This window comes from Mobula hypostoma, chromosome 15 (genome assembly GCF_963921235.1).
Source record: "Mobula hypostoma chromosome 15, sMobHyp1.1, whole genome shotgun sequence".
Classification (NCBI taxonomy): Eukaryota; Metazoa; Chordata; class Chondrichthyes; order Myliobatiformes; family Myliobatidae; genus Mobula; species Mobula hypostoma.
Genome location: NC_086111.1, coordinates 7623517 through 7636316, shown reverse-complemented (window position 1 = coordinate 7636316; position 12800 = coordinate 7623517). Strand labels below are relative to the sequence as shown.

Here is a 12800-nt window from a genome sequence, read left to right as displayed (position 1 = left end):
CACGTGTGAAGGTTAAGAGTGGCAGTAGGGACAAGCTTCCACTACCAATTAAATGATCCCAAATGGCATGCTACTCAAATACCCTCTGACAATCAAGTCCAGCTCTTGGCCTTCTGCTATGCTACTGTGGTATCCCAATGTTCATTCACCTTTTACTGTTATCTTTTCAATAGCTTTAAAATCAAAAGTGTATTGAAGACCTTTTTATAACTTTTTTTTAGTACTACTACAATGCACAAACTCAACAGTATTTGTATTGGGATGGAGAAAAACAGAAGTACTTACCTGCATCAGAATTTAGTGCACTGCAGAATACTACTGCTGGGGGAACGAACAAAGATGGTAAAGAGAAGAAAGAGAAACCAAAGAACAAAACAGCACAGCAGGTAAAAAAAATATGCCCACCCACAATTTAAAAAGTATTTTTATAAACAGATCAGTATTTTTACCCAGTGTTGTTACCCATGCATAAATGGGCTCATGTTATCTGCAGTTGGGAGTGGGAGGAAGGTATTTCTGGTGATGCTCAGTATCTGAATATACGAGTACTATATATATCAGTAGCATTGAAACCTTGTGAAAAAGAATGTATATTTCTCCAGTCTTCAGTATGTTTTAAAATAAACTCCCATTTCTGCTGCTTTCCATCTTGTGAAAGAGGAAAAAATAATTATTTTACCCTGTCTGTACTGGACCGAGCAACTATACATTTGGGATTTCTTTTTGTTCGACACAAACCAACACGTACTCAGGTCTGTTTTTAATATTATCTGCCTTGGACCTTGCTGACCACCTATTCACTTGAAAGTTGGTTCTTGATTCTAATTGGCAGTATCACCATCTGTTATGGAGGGGCCACTGCACCGGATTGGGAAAACCTGCAGAAAGTTGTAAACCCAGCCACTAGAATCCCTAGTATTGAGGACACCTTCAAACGGTGATGCCTCAGAAAGGTGACATCCATCATTAAGGAACCCCACCACCTAGGCCATGCCGTCATTGCTACCATGAAGGAGGAGGTACAGGAGTCTGAAGACACACTCAACATTTCAGGAAGTTTCTTCCCCTCCACCATCAGATTTCTGATTGGACAGTGAACCAATGAACACTACCTCGCTATTTTTACCTTACTTATTTTTATATATTTGTTTTATATATACACTTATTATTATGTATTGCAATGTACTGCTGCCACAAAACAACAAATTTCATGACATGACAGTGATACTAAACTGATTCTGATTCATCAAAACCAATTAGGGAACTTCCTAAACCTGACATACAGTAACAAAGTTACCCATTGTCCCTATGAGGATAATCATACCAACAGCCAGCTAATCATTATGCTAGTTCCTTCTGCCCTGTAAAATTCAATATTTTCTTTTATTGGAAAGGCTATTCAAGGCTATGTCTTTGTATATTAATCTCTCAAATTCCTGAATGTAACTTCCTACCAGAAACAAACAGAATAAATATTTCTCAATTGGCCAGAGATTTCAACATATTACAACAACCTTGTTTCTTTTCTCTCAAACTGAGAGCATTATGATCCCTATGAATGAATATAAAGGCATAAATTAGGGTTCCCCAATTAGTTTTCCACAAGGGCCAAATTATGTCAAGCATGCCAAGCCAAGGGCCAAAACGTCCAGGGTTTTTTTTTCATTGCGCTAGTAAGTTGTTTTATGGCCAGATGTTGTTGCTGCTATTACCATTTTTATTATTATTAGTAGTAGTAGTAATAATTTAGACCTGGGATTCTCGAAGCCAAGGAAAAAAAATGCACTCTTGAAACAAAGTAAGTCCAAAACCAACCATTTAATTGTGACTCTAGCTATCACAACTGTTAGCTGTCACATTAAAAACTCATCTGGGACTTAAAATACACACACACACACAAACATGGTAGTCTTCACCACTTCTCTTCCACTCAAAGGGTTTTAGTAGTACTGCCTTTTCCACTGTTTCTGTTCTCTCATTTAATTTATTTGTTCTTTTTAATTAAGCTATGTAGCATTTGAAGTATGAAGTGTAGGTATAAATGAAATTATCAGTATTGTTGTTGTAATATTATTATACCACAATAAGATTGGCAAATAGACAGAAATAAATTGATTCACTCACCACAAACAACAGGAATTCTGCAGATGCTGGAAATTCAAGCAACACACATCAAAGTTGCTGGTGAACGCAGCAGGCCAGGCAGCATCTCTAGGAAGAGGTACAGTCGACGTTTCAGGCCGACACCCTTCGTCAGGACTAACCGAAGGAAGAGTTAGTAAGAGATTTTAAACGGGGAGGGGGAGATCCAAAATGATAGGAGAAGACAGGAGGGGGAGGGATGGAGCCAAGAGCTGGGCAGGTGATTGGCAAAGGGGATATGAGAGGATCATGGGACAGGAGGTCCGGGGAGAAAGACACGGGGGGGGGGCAAGGGATATAGTCAGAGGGACACACATCAAAGTTGCTGGTGAACGCAGCAGGCCAAGCAGCATCTATAGGAAGAGGCGCAGTCGACGTTTCAGGCCGAGACCCTTCGTCAGGACTAACTGAAGGAAAAGTGAGTAAGGGATTTGAAAGCTGGAGGGGGAGGGGGAGATGCAAAATGATAGGAGAAGACAGGAGGGGGAGGGATAGAGCCGAGAGCTGGACAGGTGATAGGCAAAAGGGGATACGAGAGGATCATGGGACAGGAGGTCCGGGAAGAAAGACAGGGGTGGGAGGGTGACCCAGAGGATGGGCAAGAGGTATATTCAGAGGGACAGAGGGAGAAAAAGGAGAGTGAGAGAAAGAATGTGTGCATAAAAATGAGTAACAGATGGGGTACGAGGGGGAAGTGGGGCCTAGTGGAAGTTAGAGAAGTCAATGTTCATGCCATCAGGTTGGAGGCTACCCAGACGGAATATAAGGTGTTGTTCCTCCAACCTGAGTGTGGCCGTGGATAGACATGTCAGAATGGGAATGGGATGTGGAATTAAAATGTGTGGCCACTGGGAGATCCTGCTTTCTCTGGCGGACAGAGCGTAGGTGTTCAGCAAAGCGGTCTCCCAGTCTGCGTCGGGTCTCACCAATATATAGAAGGCCACATCGGGAGCACCGGACACAGTATATCACCCCAGCCGACTCACAGGTGAAGTGTCGCCTCACCTGGAAGGACTGTCTGGGGCCCTGAATGGTGGTAAGGGAGGAAGTGTAAGGGCATGTGTAGCACTTGTTCCGTTTACAAGGATAAGTGCCAGGAGGAAGATCAGTGGGGAGGGATGGGGGGGACGAATGGACAAGGGAGTCGCGTAGGGAGCGATCCCTGCGAAAAGCAGAGGTGGAGGGAAAGATGTGCTTAGTGGTGGGATCCCGTTGGAGGTGGCGGAAGTTACAGAGAATAATTACGGAGACTATTCCTCTTCTCACCCTGTCTCTTGCAAAACTGCCATCCCCTTCTCGCAATTCCTCCGTCTCCGCCACATCTGCTCTCAGGATGAGGCTTTTCATTCCAGGACGAGGGAGATGTCCTCCTTTTTTAAAGAAAGGGGCTTTCCTTCCTCCACTATCAACTCTGCTCTCAAACGCATCTCCCCCATTTCATGCACACCTGCTCTCACTCCATCCTCCCGCCACCCCACTAGGAATAGGGACCCCCTGGTCCTCACCTACCACCCCACCAGCCTCCGGGTCCAGCATATTATTCTCCGTAACTTCCGCCACCTCCAATGGGATCCCACCACTAAGCACATCTTTTCCTCCCCCCCACCCCCGCTTTCCGCAGGGATCGCTCCCTACACGACTCCTTTGTCCATTTGTCCCCCCCATCCCTCCCCACTGATCTCCCTCCTGGCACTTATCCTTGTAAGCGGAACAAGTGCTACACATGCCCTTACACTTCCTCCCTCACCACCATTCAGGGCCCCAGACAGTCCTTCCAGGTGAGGCGACACTTCACCTGTGAGTTGCCTGGGGTGATATACTGCATCCGGTGCTCCCGATGTGGCCTTCTATATATTGGCGAGACCCGACGCAGACTGGGAGACTGCTTTGCTGAACACCTACGCTCTGTCCGCCAGAGAAAGCAGGATCTCCCAGTAGCCACACATTTTAACTCCACATCCCATTCCCATTCTGACATGTCTATCCACAGCCTCCACTGCTGTAAAGATGAAGCCACACTCAGGTTGGAGGAACAACACCTTATATTCCGTCTGGGTAGCCTCCAACCTGATGGCGTGAACATTGACTTCTCTAACTTCCGCTAATGCCCTACCTCGCCCTCGTACCCCATCTGTTATTTATTTTTATACACACATTCTTTCTCTCACTCTCCTTTTTCTCCCTCTGTCCCTCTGACTATACCCCTTGCCCATCCTCTGGTTCCCCCCCGCCCGTCTTTCTCCCTGGACCTCCTGTCCCATGATCCTCTCATATCCCCTTTGTCAATCACCTGTCCAGCTCTTGGCTCCATCCCTCCCCCTCCTGTCTTCTCCTATCATTTTGGATCTCCCCCCTCCCCCTCCCACTTTCAAATCTCTTACTAACTCTTCCTTCAGTTAGTCCTGACGAAGGGTCTCGGCCTGAAACGTCGACTGTACCTCTTCCTAGAGATGCTGCCTGGCCTGCTGCGTTCACCTGCAACTTTGATATGTGTTGCTTGATTCACTCACCAATCAGTGAGAGAAGTGACAGCGACGGGATGAGGCAATCCTTCTGATGTGGGCCTGTATTTTGTTGTGGCAATCCTGAGGCACTGGCCAAGATTTGCGTTGGAAAGTCTTGTTTCTGTCCTGGTTCTTAATAGAGTTTATTGAAGAAAGCAATGGTTCACATATGTACGTGGAGGGGAACAGTATGAGTAGGAGCATTGCAGTAGTTCTCGTGTTTTTGAACTGAGCTTGGGGAACCACATTGATTCAAAAGTCACTCACCTTAACATCCTTGTGTTGTGCTTTGAGCAAATCAGATGTTCCCATTTCCAAGACCTCCTTCTGAAGAGTTGCCTCATTTATGGAAGGCACCAGTCTTTTGGCCTCTGCATTCCACTGGCCGTCAGCCAAAACGGAGAACAGCTGTCTCAGGAAGAAGAGGATGTCACCTGAGAGTTTAGGGGAGCTTTCAAATCGTTCCCTGAAGTTTTCTGCAATGGCACCGTCTTTAATAGCTCCACAACTGTTTTCTTGGCTTTCTCATCATCACGTAAAACTTCGCCAACCATATCAATTGCACACGTTTTAAACAACTCGGCATCAGCGAATGGCTTCTTAGCTTTGGCAAGATTCCATGACACATGCAATGATGCAGCTGTTACGCTGTCTTGTGCAGATGTTGACTTACAGATAGTAGAAACGGAGTGTTTGTATGATGTTAACATATTTGCAATTTTTTGTTTGCGTTGATCTGATTTTGCAGGGTAGTTGGCATTAAAACTGGCAACATGCATAGTGTTGAAGTGCCGCTATAGATGTTCTGATTTGCAGACAGCTACGGACTGCATGCATAGTAAGCATGTCAGTTTAGTATTGGCATGGTCCAGTAAAATACAACTGATCAGTCCAGTCAGATTTGAACTGACAGTTTCCCTGGTCGACTTTGTGCTTTTTCACACAGGCCATGTTCATGGTCTTGGGTCCGTGACTTACTGCTGGTAACAATTCGCTTAGATGTCAGGCAGGTAGCTGGTGCATGCTGCTGTCTAGTGGAGGACCGTAGAGAGTGCGCTCTATGGGGGCGTAGGTCAACTGTACGGTGTGGGATGAGGTTAAAATAAATCAGAGCAGCGCGTGCTTTATTTACATGTTATGACAGGTGCCAATGGGTCAATGCAGTCCAGACATTTGGTTCTCACTGTCCAGACCTGGCCCGCGGTCCGCCTATTGGGGTTGTCTGGCATAAATGCTTAATAAATGCAAGTAAGCCACTCTTTTCTCCCCAACCCTACCCTGCTGTTCATATAATCAATTTCTGTCCTCTTCTCTAGTCGTTCAAAGCTTATGGCCTAACTTCCACAAACATGCTGGATAAAGAATTCCAGGGATTTGCCACTCTTAAGAAATGCCTTCACATGAGTATACGTGCATAGTTTGTTGAAACTGGCATCACAGATAGATGGGATGGTGAAAAAAGGTTTAACAAGCTGGCGTTTATCATCTAGGGCATTATGTATAGCAATTAGCATATGCAGCTGTTTAAGCTGGTGATGCAGCACTTGGATACTGTGTACTGTCTTGGTCACCTTGTTATAAGAAAGACATGGTTAAACTGGAGGGAGTGCAGAAGGGATTTACTGGGGTATTGCCAGGCCTAAAGGCCCTAGGTTGTAGGGAGAGATTGTCTAGATTAGAATTTTATTCCTTACAGTGTAGGAGAACGACAGGTGGCTTTATTAGATTAGATTAGATTCACCTTTATTGTCATTGTGCTGAGTACAGATACAAAGCCAATGAAATGCATTTAGCATCTGACAAGATTCAAAGAATCTTGAATGCAAAGAATAGTGTTATTTACAAAATAACTGCGAATAAAAAAAGTGCTACAGCACACAAATATAGAAGTACTGAGAGTACAATACGGATGCAATACTGCTTAGCGCTGTGATGAGAGGTTCAGCAGTGTCACTGCTGTGCCTGCTGGTGCGGGAGTGGAGGCTCCTGTAGTGCCTACCGGGTGGGAGGAGAGTAAAAAGTCGATGGTTAGGGTGAGATGCATCCTTGATAATGCTTTTCGCCCTGCCCGGGCAGCGTTTATGGTAGGTGTTCTCAATGGTGGGCAATTGGGTGCTGATAAACCGCTGGGCAGTTTTCACCGCACGCTGGAGTGCTTTGCGGTCCGATACGAGACTATTGCCATACCACACTGCGATGCAGTTGGTGAGTATGCTCTCAATGGTACAGCGGTAAAAGTCCATCAGTATCCTGGGACAGAGGTGAGCTTTCTTGATGCTCAGCAGGAAATAAAGGCGTTGTTGCGCCTTTTTGATCAGGATGGAGGAGTTCAGGGACCAGGTGAGATCCTCGAAAATCCTTTTATAGAGGATTATGAAATCTTGAGAGGCATGGATAATGTGGATGTTTGCAGTCTTTTTGCAAGAGTACGGGTGCCCGAAACTAGGGGTTTAAGGTGAGAGGGGAAAGATTTAAAAGGGACCCAACAGGCAACTTTTTTACACAGAGGTGGTCAGCATATGAAGCAAGCTACTAGAGAAACTGGGCGAGGCGGGTACAATACTGTAATTTAAGAAGCAGTTGGATACGTATATGTAATGGGTTTGGAGGAATATGGGACAAATGCAGAAAATTGGATCTAGATGGGTGGACACCATGGCTAGCATAGAATTGTTGTGTCGAAGGGCAATACAGCACAGATACAGGGCCTATGGCATTTCCATGCTTGAAATTATCTCTCTAATGGTAACATTATTCAGTCAGTCACACCTGCATGTCAATATCAACCCCATTAGCTGCGCCCGCATGTCTTTTGGAGTTTGTTTCAGTTTAATCATCTACATTCTTCAATCTCCAAAATGTATGAAACTGTTTTCTTTTCCTGCCTGTGACAGAAGTAGACTTTTATCGAGGAACTGACCTCTAATGCCAGTATGTCTTTTTAAGTAATTGTGCACAGTATTTTAGATGTAGCTTAGCAGGTACGTCGTACAATAGACACAGTCCTTCCCCATTTCTGAACTTCAACTTCACATTGACAGGCTCACCATTGGTTTTCTTTAAACTTCCATTGCCTTTCTGTGAAATTAAGAGAAACTTTGAGCAGAAAAGTTTCGAGAAGTTTGAAATATTGCAAAAATTGGTTGAAAATTTCCAAACAACAACAGGAATTCTGCAGATGCTGGAAATTCAAGCAACACACATCAAAGTTGCTGGTGAACGCAGCAGGAGCAACACATCGACTGTACCTCTTCCTAGAGATGCCGTAGTAACTCTTCCTTCAGTTAGACCTGACGAAGGGTCTCGGCCTGAAATGTCGACTGTACCTCTTCCTAGAGATGCTGCCTGGCCTGCTGCGTTCACCAGCAACTTTGATGTGTGTTGCTTGAAAATTTCCAGAAGTGTCAAAATAAATGTACAAGTGTGTTCAATCCATTTTTCTATCACACTCTGGTTAGTATATATATGGTTAAAATTAAGTTGTTGCTTACGTTACTCCCAAATAAATGGCACTTTGATGGCTTTTTAGATTGCCAAAGATATGGAGCGATGGGCCAAAAGTATGAACAAACAGAAGGAAAATAACAAAGCCAGCTTTCAGCCTATTGGTGCACAAAGAGAAGATGAGAAGAGGGAGTCTGCAGCAGCAGATGCAGGTTTTGCTTTGTTTGAGAAAAAGGTGAAAATTTCATTGACTTTTAGAGTGTGAGCTTACAGTTCTGATGGTCTTGCGTAGGAGCATATATATCATTTTAAATATTTTTGTGTGACTCTTACAGCAGGGTATGTCAACAGAGAGGTCACCAACCACAGTCGAGCTCCTGAAGAGATCTGCTCCCGACGATGATGACTACCTGCTAAAGGTAAATTATGCTTGTGTGAATTATTGTAGTTTGCTACTTGTGACTGCATTCTAGAACAGATTACTGTAACAAGTTAAAATGAATTGTGTATCAAAGTAACACAAAATGCTGGAGGAACTCAGCAGGCCAGGCAGCATCTATAGAAAAAAGTACAGTCGACGTTTCAGGCCAAAACCCTTCGATAGGATTGGAGAGAAAAAAAGCTGAGTAGATTTGATGGATCACCCATTTTAATTTAATTTCCCATTCCAATGTGTCCACCCATGATCTCCTTCACTGTCAGGATAAGGCCACACTTAGGTTGAGTGAATAACACCTTGTATGCCGTCTGGGTAGCCTCCAACTTGATGGCATGAACATTGATTTCTCAAACTTCCAGTAATGCCTCCGCCTCCACACACCCCACCACCATTCATTTCCCATCTCCTTGTCCCTCTCTCATGTTATCTTCTTGCCTGCCCATCGCCTCCCTCTGGTACTCCTACCTCCATTTCTTCTTTCTTCCATAACCTTCAACTCTTTCATCAATCAACTTCCTAGCTCTTTGCTTCATCCCCCCCCTCCAAGTTTCACTTATCGCCTTGTGTTTCTCTCTCCACTCCCCCCACCTTTCAAATCTACTACTCAGCTTTTTTTCTCCAGTCCTGCCGAAGGCTTTCTGCTAGAAAAGTTGACTGTACTTTTTCCCATAGATGCTGCCTGGCCTGCTGAGTTCCTCCAGCATTTTGTGTATGTTGCTTGAATTTCCAGCATCTGCAGACTTTCTCTTGTTTGAGTATCAAAGTAACTTTTGAGGATGCAGATATATGAGGGAGCAATTTTTTTTTGGTTGTTTCATCTGTGTTTGTCACATAGCATACTTAGTGCTTTTGTAGATAACTATTAAACAGTTTATAGTCCAATCTGATACATATGATTTTAGTCTTTATTGCTGAATGTTTGTATCCACTGTAAAAGAAACAACATTAAATTTGAACAGATTTGGGGACCTTTTATTCGATATTTTCATTTAATGTAATATTTACCCTTCTTGTTTTTTTTCACTGTTTTTAATGGAGGTCGGGATTGAGGACGTGATTTTAAGTTTAACTCTGTTTGGTTTCAAGTTAGCCCATTGCTTTGCCTTGCTTTTAGTTAGTTGCACGGTGGGTTTTTTTTTGGGGTTTTTTTTTCTTTTTTTTTCCATTGATATATATAAAACTTAGTATACTATTATGTTATCTTGGTTTCTTATGTTTAAATTACATTGTTTGTAGTATTTTTTTTGGTATTGATATCTTTTGGAATTTTATTATACTTTAACATTGTATTAATGTTTATATGGCTTACCTTTTTTGTATACTTACTCAATAAAAAGATTTAAAAAGAAAAGAAAGAAAGAAACAACAGATGCAAAACTGCCAGGAATTATTTGTACACTGAATTACCAGTTTAAAAAGTGTTCGCATTTACTAAGATCTTTTGTATTTTGCATTTACTTTTGTACTTGAGGTGTGTGAATAGACTTTTGTTTGTACGTTAATTCAGAGTAAAGCAAGTCCTCAGCAAGGGCTTGTGGCAGCCTACAGTGGAGAAAGTGACACTGAAGAAGAGCAGGAAAAGGCTGAGGAAGGAGAGGAGAAGCTAACAGATTGGAAGAAATTAGCCTGCCTTTTGTGTAGACGGCAGTTTCCAAGTAAAGAGACACTCATCAGACACCAGCAGCTCTCTGAACTGCACAAGGTACGTAGATCTCACAACACACATTTTTAGGTAGGTTTGAAGTACTTTAAAAGAACCCTTAATTTATATGTTTCTTTGTTTTCTTTTGCCACAAAGCAAAATTTAGAGATTTACAGAAGAGCAAAAATGACTGATTTAGAACTTGAAGCTTTAGAGAAAACGGAGAGAGAGGTATGATCACTTATATCATGTAGAGTAAAGTCTGTAGTGCTTGTGTTTCAGAGTAATTTAGTATATCTCTATATTTTCTCTCTTCACAGATGAAGTACAGAGACAGAGCAGCAGAGAGGAGAGAGAAATATGGGATTCCAGAGCCTCCAGAACCCAAGAGAAAGAAGTTCTTTGCACCACAAGTTGTGTGAGTGATTTTGTTCCTTTTTGGTTCCTTCGTGTGTATCATTCCCAGTTTACTGATAATCTGTTAATTGATTTCTCCAGCCATCCACAATAAACAGTATCAATACATTTCATGCCTCTGCTGTGTCATCTGAAATGGATACTTGATGCAATGTGTATAAAGCCTGTATCTTCACTACTGGGGGTATTTGTTTTGTGTATCACCTGCGTGCAACTACTCTGTTGTCTTTGATCATTCTTACTCTGCAACGAGGAATCTTCAATTTCTTGCACATCACTGACCTTGGCACCTTGTTTCCTAAATTGTCCGTGTGTCAAATTTAAATGTATTTTATACTTGAAAAAGCTTTCTCTGTATAAATGGCAGTGTGAAGGGTATAACAAAATTCTCTTCCATTACAAATTCTTACTTTTCTTTGAGCAGTGATTTTGAACAACCAACCAAGGATGGCATTGGTAGTGATAATATTGGAAGCCGGATGTTGCAAGCTATGGGCTGGAAGGAAGGTTCAGGACTTGGGCGAAACCAACAAGGCATTACTGCACCAATTGAGGTTTGTTTTTTTACTATTAAGGAATATAAATACATAGGTAGATACTTCATTTGCAAGAGATTGTGTTACTTGGGCACTGGTTGAGTTTGTTAGGAGACCACATTTTGATTTCAGAATTCAAAATGGTAGCAGAATTCATTAACTTCTCCTCAATAGGATTATTGTGGAGCTGGTGGGCATTCTCAGGTGGCAGGTAATATTGAATATGATTGTAGAGAAGGAAGTGGAGAACAGATGTAAGGGATTACAAGATCATTTCTATCCAAGTTACACTTGCAAACTTATTTAGAATACTATGCAGCCAGAGGAAAATAGATTTGCTTATTTAGTTTAGAGATATAGCATGGAATAGGTCCTTCGAGCTGCGCTGCCAGCAGCCCACCGATTTAACCCGAGCCTAATCACCAGACAGTTTACAGTGGCGCATTAACCTACTAACTGGTACAGGTTGAACTGTGGGAGGAAACCAGAGTACTTGGAGGAAACCCACAGATTCATGGGGAGGACGTACAGATGCCTTACAGATAACGTCGGAATTGAACTCCGATCTCCATCGTCCCAAGCTGTAACACTGTCACGTTAACCATCCCAGGTTCAGCTGCACAATAAGCAAATCAGCATGGAAGAGCAATTATCCCAATGGCAGGGACAGAAAACAGAATCAATGGCAGCATGAATATTATTGAAAATTAAAAGTTAACTGTTTGTGGCTTAACATATTCCAACTACTTGAGAATATGGTTTTGTTCATTTTGAACTGCATGGTATTAAAAAAAGCTTTGAATCTTCTTGGAACAGGCACAGTTGCGAATGAAAGGAGCTGGACTTGGGACACGCGGAAGCACTTATGGTGTCAACACTGCCGATACCTATAAAGATGCAGTTCGAAAAGCCATGTTTGCCCGATTCTCAGAAATGGAATAACATTTTCTTTATGTGTTAATATGTAAATATTATAACTGTTCTGTTGTGCCAAGGAAGCATATTTGTGTGTCATCTTTTTCACTTCCTGCTTTCGTTATATTTTTGACTTCTAACAAAAAAAAAACAATTTAGCCTTTTTAATTATGACCTTGTAAAACTGGAGGTTATAAAATGCTGGTAGACATGACATACTTGGAGAATATTTGTTTCATGTGGATTTTGATATTAAACCAGCATGCTGTACATTCTGTAATATAGTCACAGCGGCCTTTGTACAGATTTGGCGATAGCTGTAAACCTGATTATTTTGAATAATTGTTTCTTTCTACTTCCTTTCTTTTCTCTTGTTCCTTAAATAAATTCCTCGGTGCTAATAAGTTATTTGTTTATTTGGAAGTCAATAAAGAGTCTCAAACTGCAGGACTGATTTTGAAACTCAGGGTATTTGAGTAAAGGGATAGTAAAGAAGTGTTGGATTCTGAAGTTTTAATCCAACGTCGTTTCGGAAAGTCAGGAAAGAGGCACAAAACTTGTTGCTTTGCCATCGCTGTACTAAGTACTAATAGAACAAAGAAAATTGGAAGCAGGCTATAATAAGCAGAAGGGAGGGAAGAAACAAACGGAGGCAATGCCACGTGGTCAGCTTTTTTGTATACCCACAGATAAGAAACATTCCATTCACATTTGTAGATACGAGTTAACCTATTGGGTAGCCCCTATTTAAATAATGCAAT

The 12800-nt window shown here is 42.3% G+C and overlaps 1 protein-coding gene across 2 annotated transcripts in view; it reads left to right on the top strand.

Annotated features, from left to right (window-relative positions):
- rbm5 (RNA binding motif protein 5) overlaps positions 1-12482 on the top strand; it is a 44529-nt gene extending 32047 nt beyond the window's left edge. For both annotated transcript variants that reach the window (XM_063067691.1, XM_063067692.1), the window contains exons 18-25: positions 222-386; positions 8176-8325; positions 8426-8509; positions 10037-10231; positions 10328-10402; positions 10492-10589; positions 11013-11142; positions 11941-12482. In XM_063067691.1, the coding sequence (XP_062923761.1) occupies positions 222-386; positions 8176-8325; positions 8426-8509; positions 10037-10231; positions 10328-10402; positions 10492-10589; positions 11013-11142; positions 11941-12066 (1023 nt within the window). In that variant the 3' untranslated portion in view covers positions 12067-12482. The remainder of the gene's footprint in view (positions 1-221; positions 387-8175; positions 8326-8425; positions 8510-10036; positions 10232-10327; positions 10403-10491; positions 10590-11012; positions 11143-11940) is intronic.
- The last annotated feature ends 318 nt before the right edge of the window (positions 12483-12800 follow it).